The sequence below is a fragment of the Balaenoptera musculus genome, chromosome 4, assembly GCF_009873245.2.
Source record: "Balaenoptera musculus isolate JJ_BM4_2016_0621 chromosome 4, mBalMus1.pri.v3, whole genome shotgun sequence".
Taxonomy (NCBI): Eukaryota; Metazoa; Chordata; class Mammalia; order Artiodactyla; family Balaenopteridae; genus Balaenoptera; species Balaenoptera musculus.
Window position 1 is genome coordinate 58443836 of NC_045788.1, and position 22623 is coordinate 58466458.

At 35.2% G+C, this 22623-nt stretch overlaps 2 protein-coding genes across 3 annotated transcripts in view; one reads left to right on the forward strand and one right to left on the reverse strand.

Moving 5' to 3' along the window:
- The first annotated feature begins 202 nt into the window (after window positions 1–202).
- Window positions 203–11323, forward strand: TTC14 (tetratricopeptide repeat domain 14). 2 transcript variants are annotated; one of them, XM_036850159.1, is made up of 12 exons: window positions 203–539; window positions 1008–1132; window positions 1232–1431; window positions 2435–2519; window positions 2616–2745; window positions 3069–3224; window positions 3610–3681; window positions 4089–4208; window positions 4313–4435; window positions 6648–6765; window positions 7691–7800; window positions 8623–11323. In XM_036850159.1, the coding sequence occupies exons 1-12, from the start codon at window positions 379–381 to the stop codon at window positions 9539–9541; spliced, it is 2319 nt and encodes a 772-aa protein (XP_036706054.1). In that variant the 5' UTR covers window positions 203–378; the 3' UTR covers window positions 9542–11323. The 2 variants fall into 2 exon arrangements, with proteins under 2 accessions (XP_036706054.1, XP_036706055.1); XM_036850160.1 differs by having other exon boundaries at window positions 219–539; window positions 851–1132.
- A 138-nt stretch (window positions 11324–11461) lies between these two features.
- Window positions 11462–22623, reverse strand: part of CCDC39 (coiled-coil domain containing 39) — a 48265-nt gene continuing 37103 nt past the window's right edge. Inside the window, exons 14-20 of the mRNA XM_036850157.1 lie at window positions 20725–20848; window positions 16367–16526; window positions 15835–15941; window positions 15017–15157; window positions 14693–14872; window positions 14469–14554; window positions 11462–13291 (exon numbers count right to left, since the gene is read on the reverse strand). Of these exons, the coding sequence (XP_036706052.1) occupies window positions 13138–13291; window positions 14469–14554; window positions 14693–14872; window positions 15017–15157; window positions 15835–15941; window positions 16367–16526; window positions 20725–20848 (952 nt within the window). The 3' untranslated portion in view covers window positions 11462–13137. The remainder of the gene's footprint in view (window positions 13292–14468; window positions 14555–14692; window positions 14873–15016; window positions 15158–15834; window positions 15942–16366; window positions 16527–20724; window positions 20849–22623) is intronic.

Genomic DNA, 22623 nt, shown 5'->3' on the forward strand with positions numbered 1-22623 from the left:
ATTAGAGCTCGGGCCATTTCAATGTACTAATACCTCGGAAATTTTACAAAGCAAACTTGCTACACACATCACTACCTCAAAGCCGCAGTCGTCCCTTAGCTCCAGAAAAGCTTGGCCCAATGCTTTCGGCTTCCGTAACCTCGCTCAATTTCGCGAGACTAAGGCTGAGCTCCGCGAGACTAAGGCTGAGCTCCGCGGCACTGCCGCTGGGGGCGGCTCCAGAACACTTCCGGGAGGCTCCTGTGGGGAAGTGTTTGGGTGTGTGCTTCCGGCGGCTTCTTGGCTGCTTCCTCAGCCTCCCGGACCATCGGGCTGAAGTAGTGGGCACGGAACGGGGCGCTGGCAACCCCCGGTCGTTGGGCCCGTCAGTCTCTAGCCATGGACCGGGACCTTATGCGGCAGTCACTGAATTTCCACGGGCCGTCATTGCTCTCCCTGCTCAGGAGCGAACAGCAGGACAATCCGCACTTCCGGAGCCTCCTGGGGTCGGTGGTCGAGCCTGCCCGGGGCCCGCCGCCCCAGCAGCAGTTACAGGGAAGGTAATGGGACGGCGGCGCCGCTGCGAGACGGGGGAGGGGGCGCAGCTCCGGGCTCCTCTACCGCAGTCGGCCGGCTGAGTCCTGAAGGAGCAGAGCCGAGGCCGTGAGCACGTGAGAACTGCGGCGCTAGTTCCGAGGGCAGGATGGAGGAGGGTGCCCACTCCTGGTGTGAGGGCAATGCAGGATGCGGGCTGAACTTTTTAAATCTGGTACTGCACTACCAGAGGCGCGGATTCTTTAGCTAAAATCTCTTGGGCTTGTGTGTCTGCCGCGGCTGTCCCTTTTTAAGTTTCCGCGTCCTCCACCTACAGACCGGCGAATGAGGGAATCCTTGGTTAAAACTTTTTTTCGGAGGATATGTGGCCAAGAGCTTAGGACGGACCCGATTGGGCGATGAAAGCCGTGAGCAGAAGCTTGGACAAGGTTTTGCAGGTAAACCAGTTTTCATAAATTTTGTTTCTTTTTAAGAAAAGAGAAGAGAGTTGAAAACATTGAAATACAAAAATTCATTTCCAAAAAAGCGGATCTGCTTTTTGCACTTTCCTGGAAATCAGATGCACCTACAACTTCTGAAGTTAATGAAGACGATGAAGGTGAGATTAATCTTAAAATCGTTTGATTGCGGTTTGGTTTAACAGCACTTCAGATGAACACGAAACTATTGTTAGTAATTTTGTTAATTATTTTTTCAGAGCATTATGCAATCATGCCACCTTTAGAGCAATTCATGGAGATACCTAGTATGGACCGGAGAGAGCTCTTTTTTCGAGATATTGAGCGTGGTGATATAGTGATTGGAAGAATTAGTTCCATTCGGGAATTTGGGTTTTTCATGGTGTTGATTTGTTTAGGCAGTGGCATTATGAGAGATATATCCCACTTAGAAATCACAGTAAGTTATTCACTTTTCAGTTATTTGATTGTTTCTGTTTTGGATAAAATGTCATCTCAATGCAAAACTTACGTCTTTGCATCCAGTTGTAATTAAGTGTACCCTGCAGACATAGTTTTGAGAATTAAATAAGTATTAATTAATAACAATTAAATAAGTATTAAGTAAAAAGTATAAATATAAAGCACCTTTCCTTTTTAAAAAATAATCAGCAGTAATAGAGTTACTTACAGTTTCTGGCACCATTTCTAGTTTCGGGAGGTTTTGGTCCCTTTGGTTGGCAGGGGTGGGGTCCTTTTTTAAACGCTCAAAGAGATATCAGTGGAGATGGTGAGATTGATTAGTAGCCTGGGGTTATTTCTTCTAGTTGAACATGTCTTTAATTATTTAGTATTTAGCATTAGATACTTGTATGTGGATAATTTAGAAACAAATTCTTGTCTTATTTATTCAATATGTATTTACAATAATTAAATTAAGTGGTTTGTACATTATAATAAGATGCTTTGCCCAAGGTGAATAGACCTAAATTTGAAATAGTATGTCACTTTAATTTAAAAGGTTTGATATTTACTGTCTGTTAAGGCAGATAGAAAGGAAGGAAAAGCAGAAGGTATCACAAACTGGATAACAGACGTAAACTTTGAAGAATTCACATTTCATTTTCTTTGGAACTCTCCTACTTTCTGGACAAGCTTTAGTTTTATATTTAACAAGCACAAAATAACTTTTTGTTTCATCATCCATACTTATATGTGGTTCCTAAAACTAACTGCAAATTTCATGAGATTTTAGTTTTTGACCTGAACCAGAAAACTTGTTTTATTATGTTTAGGCACAGAAATTATTAAAATCCTTATTTAAATTTAGACTCTAGGGTGCTAGTTGTTTTCTTAATGTTCCTGTCAACTATTAGCTGTTTATACTGAATAGCTAGAATAAAAGAAGACACTTCTCACCAAAGAATAGAATGTCTGGTGTTTTACAGTACTTCTCATTGCAGGCTCTATGTCCACTAAGAGACGTGCCTTCTCTCAGTAACCATGGGGATCCTTTATCATATTACCAAATTGGTGACATCATTCGAGGTAATCAGTTTCATCATATTAATAAAAAAGTAACAGTTGTCATACTTGTTAGTTTGCATTGCCTTGTTAATCAACTCAATTTTCTTATTTTTTAAGCTGGAATCAAGGATATCGACAGATATCATGAAAAGCTTGCTGTATCTCTATATAGCTCATCTCTTCCACCACACCTATCTGGTATTAAATTAGGTGTAATTAGTTCCGAAGAACTTCCTTTGTACTACAGGTAATTTATCCACATTGTCTCAACAAGTTAAGTGGAAAACAGTTTCTTTGCTAAAAAATAGCAAATTTTGCCCAACTTCTAACAAAGTAGAATTCTAATTTCTCTCATTTCAAAATATGCTAATTTTATTTTTATAACCCTTAAATTTTTTCAAACTTGGCAAAAGGAACCAAGTCATTATTGCCAAACTTTCATGTACAAAAATGGTCTGAGTATTTAAATCCCATTTGATAATATTATTTCCTTAATGAAAATGGGACATGCTAATCGTGTTAATCATTTTTATATTTTTGTTGTGACTTTTTTTTTTTTTTTTTTTTAAGGAGAAGCGTTGAACTAAATAGCAATTCTTCAGAATCCTATGAGAATATCATGCAGAGTTCTTTGGGATTTGTTAATCCAGGAGTAGTTGAATTCCTTTTAGGAAAACTAGGAATAGATGAATCTAATCCACCATCTTTAATGCGAGGCCTGCAAAGGTATAGTAAATCAGTATTATTCTATTAAGTGGTGAGGTCAGTGGTGCTGAAGTCAAAAGCTGCATAACTGAAGAAAATACTCGATTATCCTAAGCTTGCTGCCAAAGTTTGAATGAACTAGGTGATCCCCTCCTTCTGGAATGGAGTCTTTCATCAGTGATTGATGTGTACCATGTGACCAGGTAGATGCAGAAAAAATTTATAAGATGCAGAGAAAGATGCAGAAAAAAATATTTAACAATAATAGTCATTCCTGAGAGTTCAAGAATTTTGCTTTGTAAATAAAATACAAATTTCTTGCTTGGGATTCAGTTTTTATTGTCAGGTGGAGAGATATAGTTACCCTAAAAAGTATTTACAGTTTGACTTTTATTTTCTTTAATAGCAAAAATTTCTCTGAAGACGATTTTGCTTCTGCATTAAGAAAGAAGCAGTCTGCATCTTGGGCTTTAAAATGGTATGAAGACTGTCTTTCAACACTTGCATTAGTCTAAAAGGTTCGGTTAAGGCAAGCATGCTTCTGTCATCTTTAAGACCAAATTTGTTTATAAATGAATTTAAATGATACCTTTTTGACATTAGCTTTGTTAAAGGTGTAAATGGTGTTATGTTGTAAACTTTAAAGATTTAAGTTTAGCCAATATTTTTAATTTTTTAAAAAAGGAATTAGTATATCAATATCTGGATTTCATAAGTATTTGTTATGAAATTATCCAAAGACAGAATACTTCTTAGTTATGTTGAGAATATCAAAGACTAAATATTAACCAAATTTGCTTTGCTTTAAAATTTTATTCGTGCTGACATTTTGTTTGGATATTCTGTGAAATATTTGTTATGTATGCTTCACAAACACCTTTTTAGTGTGAAGATTGGAGTTGATTATTTTAAGGTTGGACGCCACGTGGATGCTATGAATGAATACAATAAGGCTCTGGAAATAGATAAACAAAATGTGGAAGCTTTGGTAGCTCGTGGAGCATTGTAAGTGGATAATGGGTTTTAAGGAATATTTACAAGGTAAATGTGTATAAGATTTATGCATAGCTCACAAGATAAATTCCTCTAATTTTGTCTCATATCTGTAGATATGCAACAAAAGGAAGTCTGAACAAAGCAATAGAAGATTTTGAGCTTGCATTGGAAAACTGTCCAACTCACAGGAATGCAAGAAAATACCTCTGCCAGACCCTTGTAGAAAGAGGAGGGCAGTAAGTGTCAGATTTTGTTTAATAGCAAAGATCTAATTAGTGTCTTGACTTCACTGTTCTGAATATTTTCATTACACAGAAATATAAATGTAAAGATACAAGAAATTAGGTAAATATTCTTTTCCTGGACATACACTAGAAGTTTTTGTTTAATAGACAGAAATTTCTAATTTATTTCATCATTTTAGTAATTATAATGCCGGAAATATAAGTTGAGAACTCTAGTTAATTGTGAATAAGATTTCACTGTTGTATTCAGCTTATTGCTCTACTTTGTCCAGTGAAATCCACAAGACTTAGATTAAACGAAGAGCAAAACATTAAGAACAAACCCTATAACCTATCTTACTGTCCTGAGATACTGGCATAATACTTGACATAGTAGTTTTATAATAAATATTTAATGACTAATAGACTAGTCTAATTTATAAAATATTTTGAAGAAACATAATACTTTAAATATAAATAATTTGCTAACACTCTGCTTTAATAATTAAAGACCAGTTTATGATTAATAGCATCTTTTTGCTGCTTATTTTTTAAATAGAATCATCTCTTTTCTGTTTCATGAATTTGCCTGATCATTCCAGTTTGTATGATCATTCCAGAACTTCATATAAATGAAATTTTGTAATATTTGTTTTTAACTGATATGAACTTCTACTTGGACCCAAGTGTTTGGAGTAGCTTTTTACTTTCTCACTAGGTACATAAGCTAGTACCTACTTACATGTGGTTGTCTTATTATTCACATATTGGTGATTTTTAGCTCAGTGAATGACAACACCATCTATTCCATCATCCAGGCCAAAAATGTTGATCGTGTTTGGTCCCTTACTGCCCTCATCCAGTCTGACACAAGTGATTCCATTGAACCCACTGGTTTTTAAATTTGTTTTATAGTAATTACTTTTTCCTCCTTTCCAAAACCTGAAAATATTTTGCAAAATCCTTTCACTGCTGTGTATCTAAACTTTCTAATTCTCATTTTTCACAACATAGACTTGTGAACATCATCTAATAATTACCCTATCTACAGGCTGGTTGTGATATACACGTATGCCTTGGTATTTCCAACTTTAGCAGTGAATTTTCTGGGAAAATTTTTCTGTAGAAAGGAAAATTCTTCATAAATTACTAGGAAAAGCCAGCCTATATAATTCTGTACTAAAGCTCAAGATCATAGTAAATTTACAGAGGATATCAGTTGATCATGTGTTTTCACGTATTATACTAAAATGCCAATGCTTGACCTACAGTATGGCTTTAGTTATCAGTAATAGATTCCTATTCGTTTTTTTGTTTGTTTAATTAAGATATAATTAACATATAACTTTATATTAGTTTCAGGTTATGTGCAGTAAATGATTAGATATATGTAAATATCGTGAAGTATTGACCACAGTAAGTCTGGTTAACACCCATCATCATACATAGTTAAATTTTTTTTTTCTTGTGATGAGAACTTTAAAATGTACTCTCTTTGCAACTTTCAAATATACAATATGGTATTAACTGTAATCACCATGATGTACATTACATCCCCAGGACTTTATCTTATAACTGGAAGTTTATAAGATAAACCACTTTCACCTACTTTGCCCACACCCCCCCCACCCCCACGTCTGGCAACCACCAATCTGTTCTCTGTATCTTTGAGTTCAGTTTTTCTGATTTGTTTTATGTGGTTTTATATTGTCTTCTTACCAAAAAAAAAAAAAATAGTTGTAAAAGCACAATATTTAAGTATTGTTCAATTTGAAAATAATTTGCTGGGCTTCCCTGGTGGTGCAGTGGTTGAGAATCTGCCTGCCAATGCAGGGGACACGGGTTCGAGCCCTGGTCCGGGAAGATACCACATGCTGCGGAGCAACTAAGCCCGTGTGCCACAACTACTGAGCCTGCACTCTAGAGCCTGCGAGCCTAGAGCCTGTGCTCTGCAACAACAGAAGCCACCACGATGAGAAGCCCACGCACCGCAACAAAGAGTAGCCCCCGCTCACCGCAACTAGAGAAAGCCCGACGCAACAATGAAGACCCAACACAGTCAAAAATAAAATAAATTAATTAATTTATTTAAAAAAAGAAAATAATTTGCTGAACATGGTTTTTCCCCTAATAAATTCTCTCATATACGCCTCTGCCGTATATGCATATTTGAGGACTTCTAATTTTTACTCAAAAAAAAGCTAAATTTTCCTTTCAAATTTAGGTTAGAAGAAGAAGAAAAGTTTTTAAATGCTGAAAGTTACTATAAGAAAGCTTTGGCTTTGGATGAAACTTTTAAAGATGCAGAGGATGCTTTGCAGAAGCTTCATAAATATATGCAGGTGATTCTTTATTTCCTCTTAGAAATTTAATGAGATTTGAAATTAATGCCAAAACTTAACTTTCTTCTAGGGAAAACTATTCTAGATCATTTAATTAAGGCATTATGAAGAGTTTTTTAGATATAGCTTTTCTTAATTGGGTTTGACATTGCTTCATAGTTTTGTTAATACTCAAAAGTAAAAATAGCCCTGTAAGAAAATTCCTGTTGCCTAAATTTGGTATGTGGATTTGAGAACTGTCCTTGTAGTGAGCTTTCCTGGTGGTTACAGAATTCAGTATTGTTACTGTAATTGAACTAATTATAAAAAACCTTTTTGAGAAATATTTTAAACTGTCTTTTCCTGTAATACTGATGATGATGTTTTCTCATGCATTTTCTTCTGAATTGGACCATTGCTGCTGTGTCTGTGACATCTGGTGCTGCTCATCCCCATCCTCAAACTGGAAAATGGTTTCTTATATAATCATGCATCCAACTGGGCTGTGCTATTTTTTAAATGGTTTGTATTTGAACATGGTGATTTCCCCCTCAATTCACCTTAATGGAATTTCTTTATTTGAATTTTATTTATAAAATTTGTGTTCTGTTTAAATTTTTAATGTTTTTTAATAATTTTTCATGTATTTTATTTTTCCCTTTCTTGCACTCTGGGTCATGGGAATCGATGCAATGGCTTCCCCTTTTTTCATGGAATACCAACTGCAATTGGTCCTCAATACTGTTCTGGCTGTTCCAATGATTAATGCCAAACACCTGTGTGATTAATTTTTATATGTTAAAAATACTTGTTTAATGCTGGATATATGGTGATTTGGGTATACCACATTTGGTTTCTGGTTGGGGGGTTGGTCTTTTGAAAACTGGGTTTTATATATTCTGCTATTTTTAACGTGTGGTTTTTTCCGATATCTGGGTTCTAAAAGAAATCTTTGGAATTAAGAGAAAAACAAGCTGAAAAGGAAGAAAAGCAGAAAACAAGGAAAATAGAAACAAGTGCAGAAAAGTTACGTAAGCTTTTAAAAGAGGAGAAAAGGTAAACTATGATATTCAGTATTCTTAAACTTAAAGCAGGTACTGAGTTGAACCAAGTGCCATATGGGAGGTAAAGTAAGTAAAACATAAAAGTGTTTCAAGTCGTAATCAATGATTCTTAGCAAGTATGTATACCATAAATTTTTCTATAAAAGAGATAAAGCAAAGTGGAATGGAAGGCTAGAATTATGCAAAAAATAAAAAAAATTTAATCTCAGAATTAAAATATGTAAGTCATTTTAATTATCTGTATTTTAGGGAGAAATGTTTTAGAACTAGAGCAGTAATTTTCAACTGGGAGCGGTTTTGTCCCCCAGAGGACATTTTTGGTTGTCATAACTGGTAGAGTGCTATTGGCATCTAGAGGGTAGAGGTCAGGGATGCTGCTAAACTTTCTACAATGATGTAGGATTCCCCCACCACCACCCTACCCTCCCAGCAAAGAATTATTCGGCCAAAAATGTTAATAGTACTGAGGTGGAAAAACTATGAACTAGAGGTAGCCAAATATAAAACCTCAATTCTCTCCTTTATGTATTCATATGGTCTTAAATTTTTAAGGTAATATGGGAAATGTCACTGTGTCTTTCAGAAATGATGGATTTGCTCACAATAACAACTGTCTACACAAGTATTTTTTTCCCAAAAGTCATGACATGGTAAAATTGGATCTTGTAGTAACTAGGATTATTATTATAATTCCTTATGTAAGCCACAACTTTTATGAAAATCTTTAGAGAGAATAAAATAGAACTAAAATCTTTATGGATAATTAAACATTTTTATACTGAACATATCTGATGAGTTAACTACATTTTTTTAGGCTAAAGAAAAAAAGAAGAAAATCAACTTCTTCCTCTTCAAGTGTTTCTTCTGCTGATGAATCAGTTTCTTCTTCTTCATCCTCCTCCTCTTCTGGTCACAAAAGGCATAAGAAACATAAGAGGAATCGCTCAGAGTCTTCTCGAAGTTCCAAAAGGCATTCAGCTAAGGCATCCTCAAATCAGGTAGATCAGAATAAGAAAGATGAGTGCTTCCCAGTTCCAGCCAATACTTCAGCATCTTTTCTTAACCAAAAACAAGAAGTGGAAAAACTACTGGAAAAGCAGGATAGGTTACCATATCAAAAGAAACAGGTAAAAGAAAAAGATAGATGCCCTCTTTCTTCATCTTCAGTTGAAATTCCGGATGATTTTGGAGGTAGGTCTGAAGATCCAAGAGATTTTTATAATAGCTATAAAACTCAGACAGGTAGTAGCAAAACAGAAAAGCCACATAAATCAGAAAGACATTTTTCCAGTAGAAGAGATTCCTCAGATTCCTTCTATAGGAATTCAGAGGACAAGATAAAAATTTATGGTTATAGAAGATTTGAGAAAGATACAGAAGGAAGAAAAGAACACTATAGAAGGTGGGAGCCAGGTTCCATGAGATATTCCACTTCACCAGCAAGCTCAGACTACTCTTGGAAGTCAGTTGAAAAATATAAAAAATACACTTATTCTGGATCACGTGATTTCAGTAGACATGAGCAAAGATATCAATTAAATAAAAATCAGGGAGAATATGAAAGAGAGGGTAATTATGAGGAGGATGTTAAAACAGAGGTTCCAGAAGAGGGACTAAGTAGCAAAGAGCATTCAGAAAGTGGAGTTAAAAAAAAATTACCTCAAAATTTACTCAATATATTTAATCAGATAGCTGCATTTGAGAAAGAAAAAGGAAATAAGCCAAAAAATTAATATGCCAAGGGGATCAGCACCGTTACACTAAAGGCTTTTAATAAAAGGTTTTGGTCTTTTAGTAATAACAGTCCAGTGCAGAAATACCTGCTCCTGCAGTTATTTTATTTGTAGAGACTACAGACATCAAGTGCTTTTTATAGTGATCCTCAAAGTATATTTCAGTTGTAGGTCCCCTTTTCATAGCTTGATTTTTTTCAGGCTTTTCTTGTGTATGTTTATATACAGTTATTTCTTACTCTGATGATTTAAACTTCTTCACCTGAAGATAACACTCACAAAGTATTGTTTCTTCATTGTATTATGGTGTGTGAGAATTCCTTGGGTCCACCTTATCCTGCTGTTTGAGAGAATATTAAATTTGTGCGTTGAACACTTGGATCGTTTTTATCAAAAATTATTTCATTCTCTCTGTTAAATTAAAAGCTCTTGACTTTTGAAACAAATATATTTGAATGTTTCATAAGTACCATTTTATATTCATTGTTTAAATATTAAGTTTTTTGCATAACTTTTATTTTAAAATGGTAGATTATCTGTCTTGTCTAATTGACCTCTAAACCCTGATTTAATTAAGATGGTTTATGTATCAGCTGTTTAACAGGTACCTTAGGAATAAAGCCATGAAAGTTGACTAGGGCCCATTTTACTTATTTCTCTTTTTCTCCCCCCTTCTTGCTAGCAATATAGGACTAAGAAATTTCTTTAAATATTGGCAAGACCCTAAGAGACTACATTCCAGGCAAAAATAGATCAGAGTAGAAAAGAGTTCTTGTAGCAAAAACAGCAGTAGCAAGTGAAACACACTATAAATCTGGTCTTCCACTACGGGAAAGGAAGGTAGGAAACTGTCCTAGTATTGCAAAGGTCCAGTTGGGAAGGCACTGGGCCTGTTTCTAAATAGCCTAGAGCTGGCCTGCATTTCTGCTTTTCTTCCTTAACACCTCTCCTCTGATACCTCCTTTCTTAGAGTCTGAATGAATGACTAGGCTGACAGAGCCTGAGCTTAGAATAAATTTCAGCAACTAGAGCTGAAGAAGGAATGGACTTGGATCGTAAGGATCCTCCCCAAATTATTGAAAACAGTATAGACAGGGATAGAGATAGATATAAATAGAAGTCATAGGTGTTTATAATGGGCTTTAGGATCTTTCCAACTCATGATGACACTGGATGGAGTTGGAGGGTAGTGAGTATCCATCTACAAAGGTCTAAGTGACAGATAATGATAGAGGAAGAAGACAGTCCTTGTTCTGTCTTGGAGTTCCTGCCAACAGTAAAATACCAAAAGTTAGTACAACTGGATGTGTACTATTTGTGACCTTCAGACTTCAGTGATGGGAGCGTAATGAAAAAGGTAAAATTTGTTTTACAATGGAACAGAAAAAGAAACTGGTCAAAAACAATAGGTAATGGCAGTAGAAATCAGTCAGTCACTTGGGCATTAGTCTTTGCACCAAGAAATGTATCAGAAAAGAGTCCCTAGTTCTTTCTGTGTATTAATAGTTCTGGTATCATCCCTACGTAGTCCTACATAGTGGTGTTTTTAAAGAGTGGAAACTCTTTCTACACCTTGACCTTTAGGAATTGCTAGCACAGCTTCAGGATTTTACACACACTTTATTTAATAAAATCTCTGAGCATCACTATCAACCAGCATTGTCATTTTCCAAAGCATTTTTGTGGCTTAATGTTACATTCAGTTACAAAAAATTAGGATAGTATCTTATACGACAGCCTGCCTGAATTTAGAAATTCCATCTTCCCCAAAGCTTCTTTCCTGGGATATTAAGCAGATTATATAAGACAATTTATAAGGATATATTCAGGAAACCCATCACAGAAAAAAATATATTATTGGAGATTTACTTGTGAAGAATCCCTAGTGGTATCTTCAGCACTTTTTTTCCCTGAACATTATGTCTATAGTTTGTACGTACCCAGGTAGTATCTTGGTTTGTATAAGTAGATGACTTTCTAACACAGCAGGTGAATGTTAGGATAACTCTCTAGATTTGGAGATAATGGGGTTGATCCCTTGTTTCACCATTTAACATTATTACACTGAACTTGGAACTATTACTTTATTTAAGAGTTAAATGTAGACTTGCATGCTGGCTTGAGAACCTAACCATTCCACAAATACTGTGGTAGGCTTTGGTTGGTGACTCAATAATAGGTAGAAGTTACTGTGCAATTCCAATGTGTCAGGCCCTTGCACTTTGTATATATTATCTGATTATTTCAATAAACTTTCGATATAGATAACTCTTACTGTCTCTATATTACAAATGAGGAAGAAAGCATAAAGTAACTTTCCCAAGGTCAGAGAACGAGTAAGATACAATCCCTGCCTTCATAGAATACAGTGTTTAATATTTCAGCTTACAAGTAATTTACAAAGTAAAATAGGGCAGAGAATGAGAACTCTGAACATTTGAAGTGACCATAAGATTAATCAGTTTTTAGATCTTATAAATCTCACTTACCAGAACAGTGTTTTACGAAACAATATTCAGCTTTTTACCCATCGTATTCATTGGACTTGGCTATGCCTTTTGCTGGCTATTACTAAAAATGATAATAAAATACTCTAGTGATCAGGAGAAACCACTACTACCTTTCAGAAGGAATTGCAAGTGACAGTTCTAATCAATGACAATTGTCATAACAAATATTTTTTTCCAAGGTTTGAAGGAGACAATACTCATTTAGGTACATAGATCCTGATAAACTTATTTGAAAACCAGTTTTATAACATCATAGTCATACTTCAGGAGTTCAAACTGTTGGGCACATGTTATGATAAAGTATTGACTGAAATAACTAATTCTTAATCTGATAGTCTACCTTCACTGCAAATTTGTGGAATTCCTATTGCAAATCTAATTATGCTTAGCTTTCTTTAAATTGTTTATTAAATCAAGGAAATCTTGAAAACACATTCTTGGTTGTATCTCGAGAGCAAAATCTTTAATGTGTTTGACTTCTTTCAAGATCAGAATGGACTACTTCCTAGAAATTTAAGCTGCACTTTTATTGATACAGTGGTTCTCTTTCCTATCAATTGTTTTCTTGGTGGGGGGAGGGGGAGAGGTAATGCCATTTTTTGACTAAAAATTTTTTAATTATGCTAAAGGAGGAAACTAACATTTCTTCCCCCAAGGTCTGGGAAGTATGTTTCTTTTAATAAAACCTAATTTCAGGATCTTCCAGGGTAAAAGAGATATAACAAACAAAATGACAGTGGAAACTATCATAACCCTATGCTTGTATAACATGTATCCTTGTTAAGAATCTGTTCTTACTTCTTTCCCTCTATGTGAAAAAAATAGTAGGAAAAAAGCTAAGAAAATTAAACATTTCTTTGGCTTATTTGGACCCAAATAGCTTGACTTTTTTTTTTTTTTAACAGTTTTTATATTTTCCACTGGATAAAACTTTTGTCTGGTCATTTTGTATTTCTAACACTATTTCAGTAGGCCTGTATATCAGTATAAGGCACCCAAAAGCATAGAGTGAGTGGGATATACTATTTTAAAATTATGAGATTTTTGGTTTTGTGTTTACAACTTGTTCAAAAGAGATTAAAATGTTTATTTGCTGCTCTTTTTGCTTTTACCATTACTGGAGCCACTGCTAGCACTAGCTGGTCTAGAAGTGCTGCCAGTTTGTGAAGAGGCTGGGAAGTTCAGCTCTAATACTTTAATTGAAGTCTGAGAAGCAGAAGTACTTGTACTCTTAGATGACCTAGAATAAAACCAGAATTACTGTAATTTAATTCAAAATTTTTATTTTAGTAGAGACCCCCTCATTAATGGCAAAAGATGCCATAATCCCACAAGTAATTAAAGAGATCAAAAAAGATATACTATTAATAGTGCTAATAATTTTAAAAGCATCACCATTAGTAATATCAAGAAATTAGTTTAAAAAGGAAAAGGTGATAAAGTTTCAAACCAGTAGAAAAATAGTTCAGCAAATATATTTCTATTGACATATGAAAAATGTTTTCAACTATAACCAATTTAGAGATAAAATCATTAGGTATTAAAAGTTTGCAAAAATCATTAAAAGATAACAAAAACAGCATGGGAATTTGGGTGCTGGCAAGAGTGATTAAAATGATAGGTTATATAATTTAAACCAAAAAGAAGAAAGTGAAGGGCCTATTGACAGGATAAAGTGGTGGTAACTATCCATACGATTGTAAATACTAAGATTTTTAAATATATATTTTTATGAAAGTACTGGGATGTTCAAGTGGCTGCTCACCATGTTTACATAGAAAGTGTGTTTGTCTTGTTTTACTTAAGCACTGTCTTTTAGGAAATCCTTTCATGACATCTCTTCGTGGAGTAATGAAAAGTAATATGGCTGCTGAATGTGGGCGACTGGGAATTTTAAAATTAGGATCATCATTAATAATTATTATTTTGTCAGCAAAGCACAAGAGCGTTGACTAAATGTCTACTTGATGATAGAATTCTGTATAAAACTAAACTGCAGAAGTAAAGAATAATTTCCTTTTTAGCAAAATTAAGCAGCATAAATAAAATTCTGACTCCTGAAGATTTTACAATGGATTTTAATAATAAGTCTGTACAACCAAGTTGCCCTTTTATGGATTAATAAATTCTCCCCATACTCAGGGATGACCATGCTAAATGTACCCTCCAAAATCTCACCCTGCTTTTATCCTACTGAAATAGCTGCCAGTCACAAAGCACTTATGTCAAAATGAAAATAATAACACCAGACAGAAGTCAGAAGGAAAGAGTCTTGCCCTGCTGGGTGTTTTCTGTGTATGTGACACTGACACATGCCATAACTGTGGCATGTGGAAGTAGCTGAGTTCACTTAGGATGGAAGCTGTGAGAGTTGTAGGTAAGTAAGTAAGGAGATGGTGTTTTCTCCTTCCACTTACCTTGCTGATACCAGTGAAGTCTGGGAAGGAGATCTAGAACTGTGACGACTCCCTTTAGTACTAGCTGTAGGTAGTGCTAAACCACTCTGGAAGGATAGTCAATAGCAATCAGTACCACTGCATTTTAGAATAATTTTCATTAGACTTCATTTTATGATGAATACCATAAATTTTTCATGAAATGTTTAAGAAATATTTATATTTAACTAGAAGATACTCATTACCTGTTGAAAGTATGTTTGAAGGATAATACCAATCTCAGCATTTTCTTCTGTGATATCAACTAACATTTCATCAATGATCTTGTGAAGCTGTTTCACTTCACGAAGTTTGATGTCTTGTTCTTCTAGTGTTTCATCTTTCGTGTCTTTCAAAAGACGGATTTCCTTGATGAGTTTTGCACACTGTTGGTCAACAGTCGTGTTATTATTTAAACCTGTTTTCTAGAACTTAATATTTTTTAATGGGTGAAGGAGGGTTTGGGGTTACCATTTGGAGCTCCAAAAAAATATAAATATGACAGGTCAGTTTTTAAAAGTTATCAATACCTGTTTAGTTACTCTCTCTAATTTTGGCTTCTGTTCCTCAGTTTCTCTCCTTAGTTGAAGTGCATAAGCTTGCTTCTCTGATATTTTTTCTTTGACATTATTTGTTAAATGTCCTATAACTGCTAAAGTATTTTCCATGCTCTGCAGAAAATAAAGTATTAACATACTTATTGATTAGGATCAGAAGTAACTTTTATAACTTGCCAAGTATTCATTTAATTTCGATTCATTTATTTTTGTATACAATGTACATTCTGTTGGTAGATAATAAGTATAATGGCTTTATGGATTAAGTTTTATATATAATTCCACTGGAAAGTATTTTTATGGTATTTGGGAGAAAAATAACTCAAACAATGACTGTTGAAAGCATACAATTTTCAAAGATTCCTAATTCATATCACCTGTTCCTTCAACTTTATTAGTCAAAAAAAAATCTAAATGTTTATAGAGCCTGCTTATTACCAAGCACGTTGTTTTCTTATCTTTCAGACTTTTAAGGAACAATCTTTAAGGTGATCTTAAAGGATTTAAGTGAAATAAAGTTCATTGAATAAAAGGTTAGTGGATAGATCATAATTGGCTAGCTATGATTCATCAGCTAATCAATAAGTAATTGTCAGGAGTCTAACCTACACTTTAGCACTGGGATTTTAACTAATTTAGTTAATACTTTGATCACTTATTTTTTTTCTCATTTAATGAGACATCTCTCACTATCTAATTCTCTAAAAAATTGTCTTTGTACAAGATAACAAGACAGAATAATGATGGTTAACTTTTACTAAGGTCTTACTACTAAAGCCTGTAGAATTTACCTGGATATCTTCCTGTAGTTCTCTGATTTGTCTTTGTTTGTATCTGTGTTTTTCATCACCAGCTCTCTTTTGTTCTTCTAGTTGAATTTTTACCTCATACTCAGCACCTAGAATTTAAAGAATTTTTGCTTTAAATTTTTAACATGCTGTGTAGAAAGCAAGCTTAAAGTCTTACATAAGTTAAACTTTTAACATTTTTTTATGAAAGGTTAAATTCCTTATGTCTAGTTGTTGAAAAACAGGGCATGAAATAACTAGTTTTAATTTTGTCAACGTAGAGCAGCCAATATGCTGTTCTCTTCAGATTTGAAATTAACTCCCTAGAGAAGTGATATGCCATATCACTAGAAGTAATAATGGAAATAACACCTTAGCACTTATTTTAAAGGAGGGGGATGATTAGTTTTTCCAACTGAGTCAAACATGATACACTTTTGTTTTCCTTGTCTCATAGTGTTCCTCTTTTTAAAATAAATAACTGTACAGCTTTCATTGCATGTATATTTTAAAAGTTTTAATAATTCCTACATACTAGATGGAGTCACTTTCTTAAAAGATTGTTTGTAATTGTTGTTGCAGCTGTTCAGCACTTGCAAGGTGTTTCCTAGAGCGTAGATTTCTTTTTCAGCTTTGTTGATCTTAGCATCCAAACTGTCACCTTCCCTTTGAAGTTCTTCTTTTTCTTGAGCAGCCTATGAAAAACGGAATAGATTGGTTAAAAGTGTCATGGGGGAGAATGTCTGTTTTCAGGGCAGGAAATAGTTAACTCACAACAATACCAATTTGCCTTGGGGCCTACATGCAGCACCAAGCATTTATTTCTTGCACCTGATTTAAAGTAAAAGACCAAATCCTCAAGGCCTTCCAAATATAGCACATAGGATACAAAAGCATGATGGCAATGTAGTAACCAACCAAAGCTTACATGAAAACTCTCCAACAAAAATGAACGAAAAGTTAAGCAGGTATAAACTTTACTGAGAAGAGAAATAAGGTTAGCTAGAAGAGGTTTCAAACTAGATATTAAATAAAAAGAATGTATGTTTCTCACCTGAAAGAGGCTTGGCACACTTTCTCATTTTAAGTCTTAGTAGTAAAAGAGGTGAACAAAGTATACCCATAAAGTGTTGCATATTTTTTAAAGGAAAAATACTGCATGATCCTACTTATATGAGGTACCTAGAGTAGTCAGATTCACAAAAGCAAAGTAGATTGGTGGTTGCCAGGAGTTTTGGAGAGGGAGAAATGGGGAGTTACTGTTTAATGGGTACAGTTCCAGTTTTGAAAGATAAAGTTCTGGGGATGGCTCTTGTGTTAACTGTACAACAGTATGAATATACTTAATACCACTGAAATGTACACTTAAAAATTATTAAAACAGCAAATTTTATGTATAATCACATTTTAAAAAGTTTTAATTAGATAATTGTGATAAATATGGCTAGAAAAAATGAAGTCTGTAAATTGCTGAAAACCAAAAATTCCTCAGTGAGTGAACATAGTCAGTGACTTTTTCCAGCTTAACTGTGTCACTGGGCTAGGCCTTCTAGAGTTGTACCCAAACGGTTCCAAAGAACTCCAGTTAAGGGTTGAGAGGGATAGCATGCATATATATTTAAAAGTGCCCCCATGAAAAGATGCTCAGCATCGCTAATCATTAGAGAAATGCAAATCAGAACTACAGTGAGGTACCACCTCACACCAGTCAGAATGGCCATCATCAAAAAGTCTAAAAATAACAAATGCTGGAGGGGGTGTGAAGAAAAGGGAACCCTCCTACACTGTTGCTGGGAATGTAAATTGGCGCAGCCACTATGGAGAACAGTATGGAGGTTCCTCAAAAAACTAAAAATAGAGCTACCATATGATCCAGCAATCCCACTCCTGGGCATATATCCAGACAAAACTATAATTCAAAAAGATACATGCACCCCTATGTTCATAGCAGCAGTATTCACAATAGCCAAGACATGGAAACAACCGAAGTGTCCATCAACAGATGAAAGGATAAAGAAGATGTGGTACATATATACAATGGAATATTACTCAGCCATAAAAGAGAATGAAGTAATGCAATTTGCAACAACATGGATGGACCTAGAGATTATCATACTAAGTGAAGTCAGAAAGAGAAAGCTAAATATCATATATCACTTATATGTGGAATCTAAAATATGACACAGATGAACATATCTATGAAACAGAAACAGACCCACAGATATAGAGAACAGACTTGTGGTTGCCAAGGGGGAGGGGGTGGGGGACGGAAGGAGTGGGAGTTTGGGATTAGCAGATGCAAACTAGTACATACAGGATGGATAAACAAAGTCCTACTGTATAACACGGAACTATATTCAATATCCTATGATAAACCATAATGGGAAAGAATATTTGAAAAAGAATATAGCTGAATCACTTTGCTATACAGAAGAAATTAACACAACACTGTAAATGAATTATACTTCAATAAAATTTAAAAAAATAAAGTGCCAAAACCCATTTTTAGTCAAAATCAACTAATAATTTCATTGTTAAATTTATTTAATCCCAAGTATCTGTACTTAAACCAGAATGTGGTCACTGGAAATTTTTTTTGGTAATGTTTCAATTCTTAACATTTTCAGTTATTTGTTTTATTATGCTTCAAGATATGTTACACATTTTTATAGCAAATAGTACATAATAAAAAATTAAGCTTAGCAAAAAATATAACGTTCTTAGGTAAATTACATCTAATTCTTTCAAGTTGAGTCTAGAATTAGCAAACATTTCATTCAAAATATAGTGTAGTGGGAGAAAGAGCTAGAATGAATCAAAACAGCTAGATTTTAGTTGTGGATTTCCTACTAGTAAGCTGAGTAACATTAAGTCATTTACTTCCCTACTCCAAAGTCAGTTTGTTTGTCAAATAAATGGGTTGAATTTGTTCATTTATACAAAATCCTGATCTAATTCCATAAATACCTTAGACTTCTAAACAGTGGTAAACAGAAAATCAGTCAGAGGTGTGCACTCCTGTAGAATCAGATAATCCCTGGAGGGCCCACTAGAAAATGCCAAGTCTTTGGTGTCACCGTGCAGTGGCATCATTGTACACCCACTGATTGCTTTTGCCCATTTTCAGACCATGGATAATTTTTCTCAATGTAAGCCAGATTTACTTTAGTTATAAAGAAAAGTTTCAGTTTTACACATCTGGCACATGTGAAGTGTTATGAGTAAAACATTTAAATATGCTGACAACAAAAAATGTGAATAACTGTGTGGCAAGCTATGGACCCTGGAGGAAAGTGAAGTATGACATCAGGAAATTAACAAGGGCAACTGATAGCCTTGATTAATTTCACATATTCACTATAGTGGCACAGAAGGAATACTCTCCCTCGTAAAATTTGCCTGTTTTCCTGAGAAGTGGATAGTTCATCAACATCATCATCATAACAGCAATAACAGTAATGATAGCTAATATTCATTGAGAGCTCATTTTGTTCCAGGCTCTGTTTTAAGGGCTTTACATATATTTTCTCATTTACTTCTTACAACAAAAGTAACAGTATTACCCTAATTTTGCAAGTGAGTAAACTAAGGCCCCAAATGGTTAAATAACTTATTCAAGGTCACCTACCTAATCAGTGATAGAACCAAGGCATGGACAAAAACACCAGTGCTTTTATGTAACTCATCAGAGCCCTTGTTGGTAGAGAAACTTAGCTGGAATTGCAACATCTATCTACTTCCCATCATTTAACAGACTAAAGCCTACAATTCACCCCTTGGGAACCTTCAAAACCTGAGAGGAGGAAAGTCCTGTTCATAGTGGGCAGAAGCCTCACGTACTAAAGACTGATGAGTTATAAGAAGGGTTTGAGAGCTGGGACTCATTTCTCATAATAGGTTGGGTGGAATTTCCTGAGGCAAAGTGGCAGACATATCACACAGTGTAGTATGTTAAGGGCAGCCTTAAAGAAGGGCTACAGAAGGAAACTTAGAAGATTAAGTAGAAGTCCAAATGGAGGGTGCATCCACAAGGGCCATCCTCTGAAGGTGTGAATTGGAGATCTCTTTCCCACTCCTATCCATGTATGATACAGGAAAAATGAGCTAAAGTTACAATCTCCATTCCTTCTTTGAACTGTTTTGAGTAACTTCCCAGACCTCTCAGCAAAGGAAATCACACCTGTTCAGGGTATTTTCTACAAGGGAAAGATGAATATAGCAGTAGTCAGGAAGGAAATTGCATCCAACTCCTGATCACTTCTAAATTTCCCTTTAGGGTTACAAGGTAAAGATAATCACGAGATAGCAGACAACTCTCACAACAGAAAAAACAGTAGATTCACCTGATCTGTTTGTCTCCCACCCAAAACGAAAGCAAAGGAACAGCCCTCTTCCTCTCTGGATATCTGCCATACCAGGAGAGCAATGACAAACTGGAATGTAAGATTCAGAGGTGGTGTAGCTCTAGGTGACAATAAAGTCTAGGCTGTGGTCATATGAGTGCATGACTACAGTGAAGTAAAGCTTTGAGCCTGAGGTTTTGAACAGGTTGTCACAACATGTTAAGGACACCCAGAGTGATAGTGGGTCTTAGAGTAAAAGAGATTATGAACCTTGAATAAATGAGGGAAAAAGACATGACACAAATGACAGCAGAAAAAACAGTGTCAGAGTGGTCCAGACCTCTCTTTGACCTCGTGTATAAAACTAATAATGCTTCAGTACCTCCATCTAGCAACTCATGTTTTATGACCTAATTAAGTGTAATAGCTACTGGAGTGCTATGAAATTTGAAATTTCATGGCAAAAAAATTTGCCATTTTGGTTTTTAACAAAGAGCTAAGAAAGAATGAATACTTCATTCTATCACAACTGTAAATCCATTAAGATTACCTTTATTACATAATAGGCCTGCGTTTTCTCCTCTTCTCCCTCAGGAGGCAGCATAACAACAGTAAGAATTTCATATCTATTCTTCAGCTTATCAATTTTACTTAGCCGCTCATGAAACTCAGCACTAGTATGAAAAGGAAAAGAAAAATTAAACACTGAAAAACAATATACTTTTAAAGGACTACTGTTCTTACAGAAGACAGTTTTGTGTTACTACTGAACTCAAAACAGTTTAAATATATTCTCACATTACAATTTTATAATTCAGTGTGAAGGGTCTCAGATTTCACCCAATTTGAAAGCTAACAAGTTAGCCTGACACAGTTTCATGGATGCTGGCAAAAAACACAAGATTTCTGGGTCAGAGGAAAAGGCCTTTATCACTCATGGCATACCAAGTAGTATGAGCTTCCTATTTGCATTAGTTCCCCTCGCTCCCAAAGTGCCATGCAGGTGAGGAGGAGCTCAAATGGATGCTGCACATACAGCAGGTTTATGTCACAACTGAAGAACCTCAAGCTTAGTTAATCCAAATATTTTATAATGGGAAATAAGCAAACATACCTAACCTTTGCTGCAGAGGGAGATACTATCTCTAGCTCCCAAGCCTGTTCACTATCCAAACATCTTTTAAAAGATGGTCCAGGGGCTTCCCTGGTGGCACAGTGGTTGAGAGTCTGCCTGCCAATGCAGGGATAAATGGGTTCGAGCCCTGGTCTGGGAAGATCCCACATGCCACAGAGCGGCTGGGCCCGTAGGCCACGGCTACTGAGCCTGCACGTCTGGAGCCTGTGCTCCGCAACGGGAGAGGCCGCGATAGTGAGAGGCCTGCGCACCGCGATGAAGAGTGGCCCCCGCTCGCTGCAACTAGAGAAAGCCCTCGCACAGAAACGAAGACCCAACACAGCCAAAAATAAATAAATAAAATTAAAAAAAAAAAAAGATGGTCCAGTGCAAATCAAAACCACAATGAGATGTCACCTCACACCCGTGAAAATGGCTACTATCAAAAAGACAAAAAAAAAAAACAAAAAAAACCAACATAGTATTGGTGAGGAAGTGGAGAAACGGAACCTTTAAGCACTATTAGTGGGACGGTAAAATGGTGCAAATGCTATGGAAAGCATGGCAGTTCCTCAAAAAATTAAAAATAGAAGAGCCATATGATCCAGCAATCCCACTTCTGGGTATATATCCTAAAGAATTTAAAGCAGGTTCTCAAAGAGATATCTGCACACCAATGTTCATATATTATTCACAAAAGCCAAGATGCAGAAGCAAGCCAAATGCCCATGGACAGACGAATGAATAAGATACATAAAATGGAATATTATTCAGCCTTAAAGAGGAAATTCTGTCACATGCTACATGGTGAACCTTGAGGACATTATGCTAAATGAAATAAACTAGTCACAAAAAGACAAATACTACATGATTCCACTTATGTGAGGTATCTAAAGTAGTCAAATTCATACAGAAAGAATAGTGGCTACTAAGGGCTGGGGGAAGGGGGAAATGGGAAGTTAATATTTAGTGGGTATAGAGTTTCATTTTTACAAGATGAAAAAGTTCTGGAGATCTGTTGCTCAACAATGTGAAAATATATAACACTACTAACTGTATGTTGTAAAATTGTTAAGATGGTAAATTTTATGTGTTTTTTACCAAAAAATTTTAAAAGACAGTTTCAGTTTTATAAGATGAAAACGTTCTGGAGATCTATTGCTCAAAAATGTGAAAATACTAACACTACTAACTGTACATTTTTAAATGGTTAAGATGATAAATTTTATGTTTTTTACCAAAAAAAAATTTTTAACATCTTTATTGGAGTATAATTGCTTTACAATGTTCTGTTACTTTCTGCTGTATAACAAAGTGAATCAGCTATATGCATAC

What these genes read in the sequence shown, in the direction of transcription:
- TTC14 (XM_036850159.1), top strand. Translation starts at nt 379, where the DNA reads ATGGACCGGGACCTTATGCGGCAGTCACTGAATTTCCACGGGCCGTCA. An exon ending in CAGCAGCAGTTACAGGGAAG is followed by an intron (nt 540 to 1,007) that starts GTAATGGGACGG and finishes TTTCTTTTTAAG; the next exon opens with AAAAGAGAAGAGAGTTGAAA. An exon ending in AGCTTCATAAATATATGCAG is followed by an intron (nt 6,766 to 7,690) that starts GTGATTCTTTAT and finishes GGGTTCTAAAAG; the next exon opens with AAATCTTTGGAATTAAGAGA.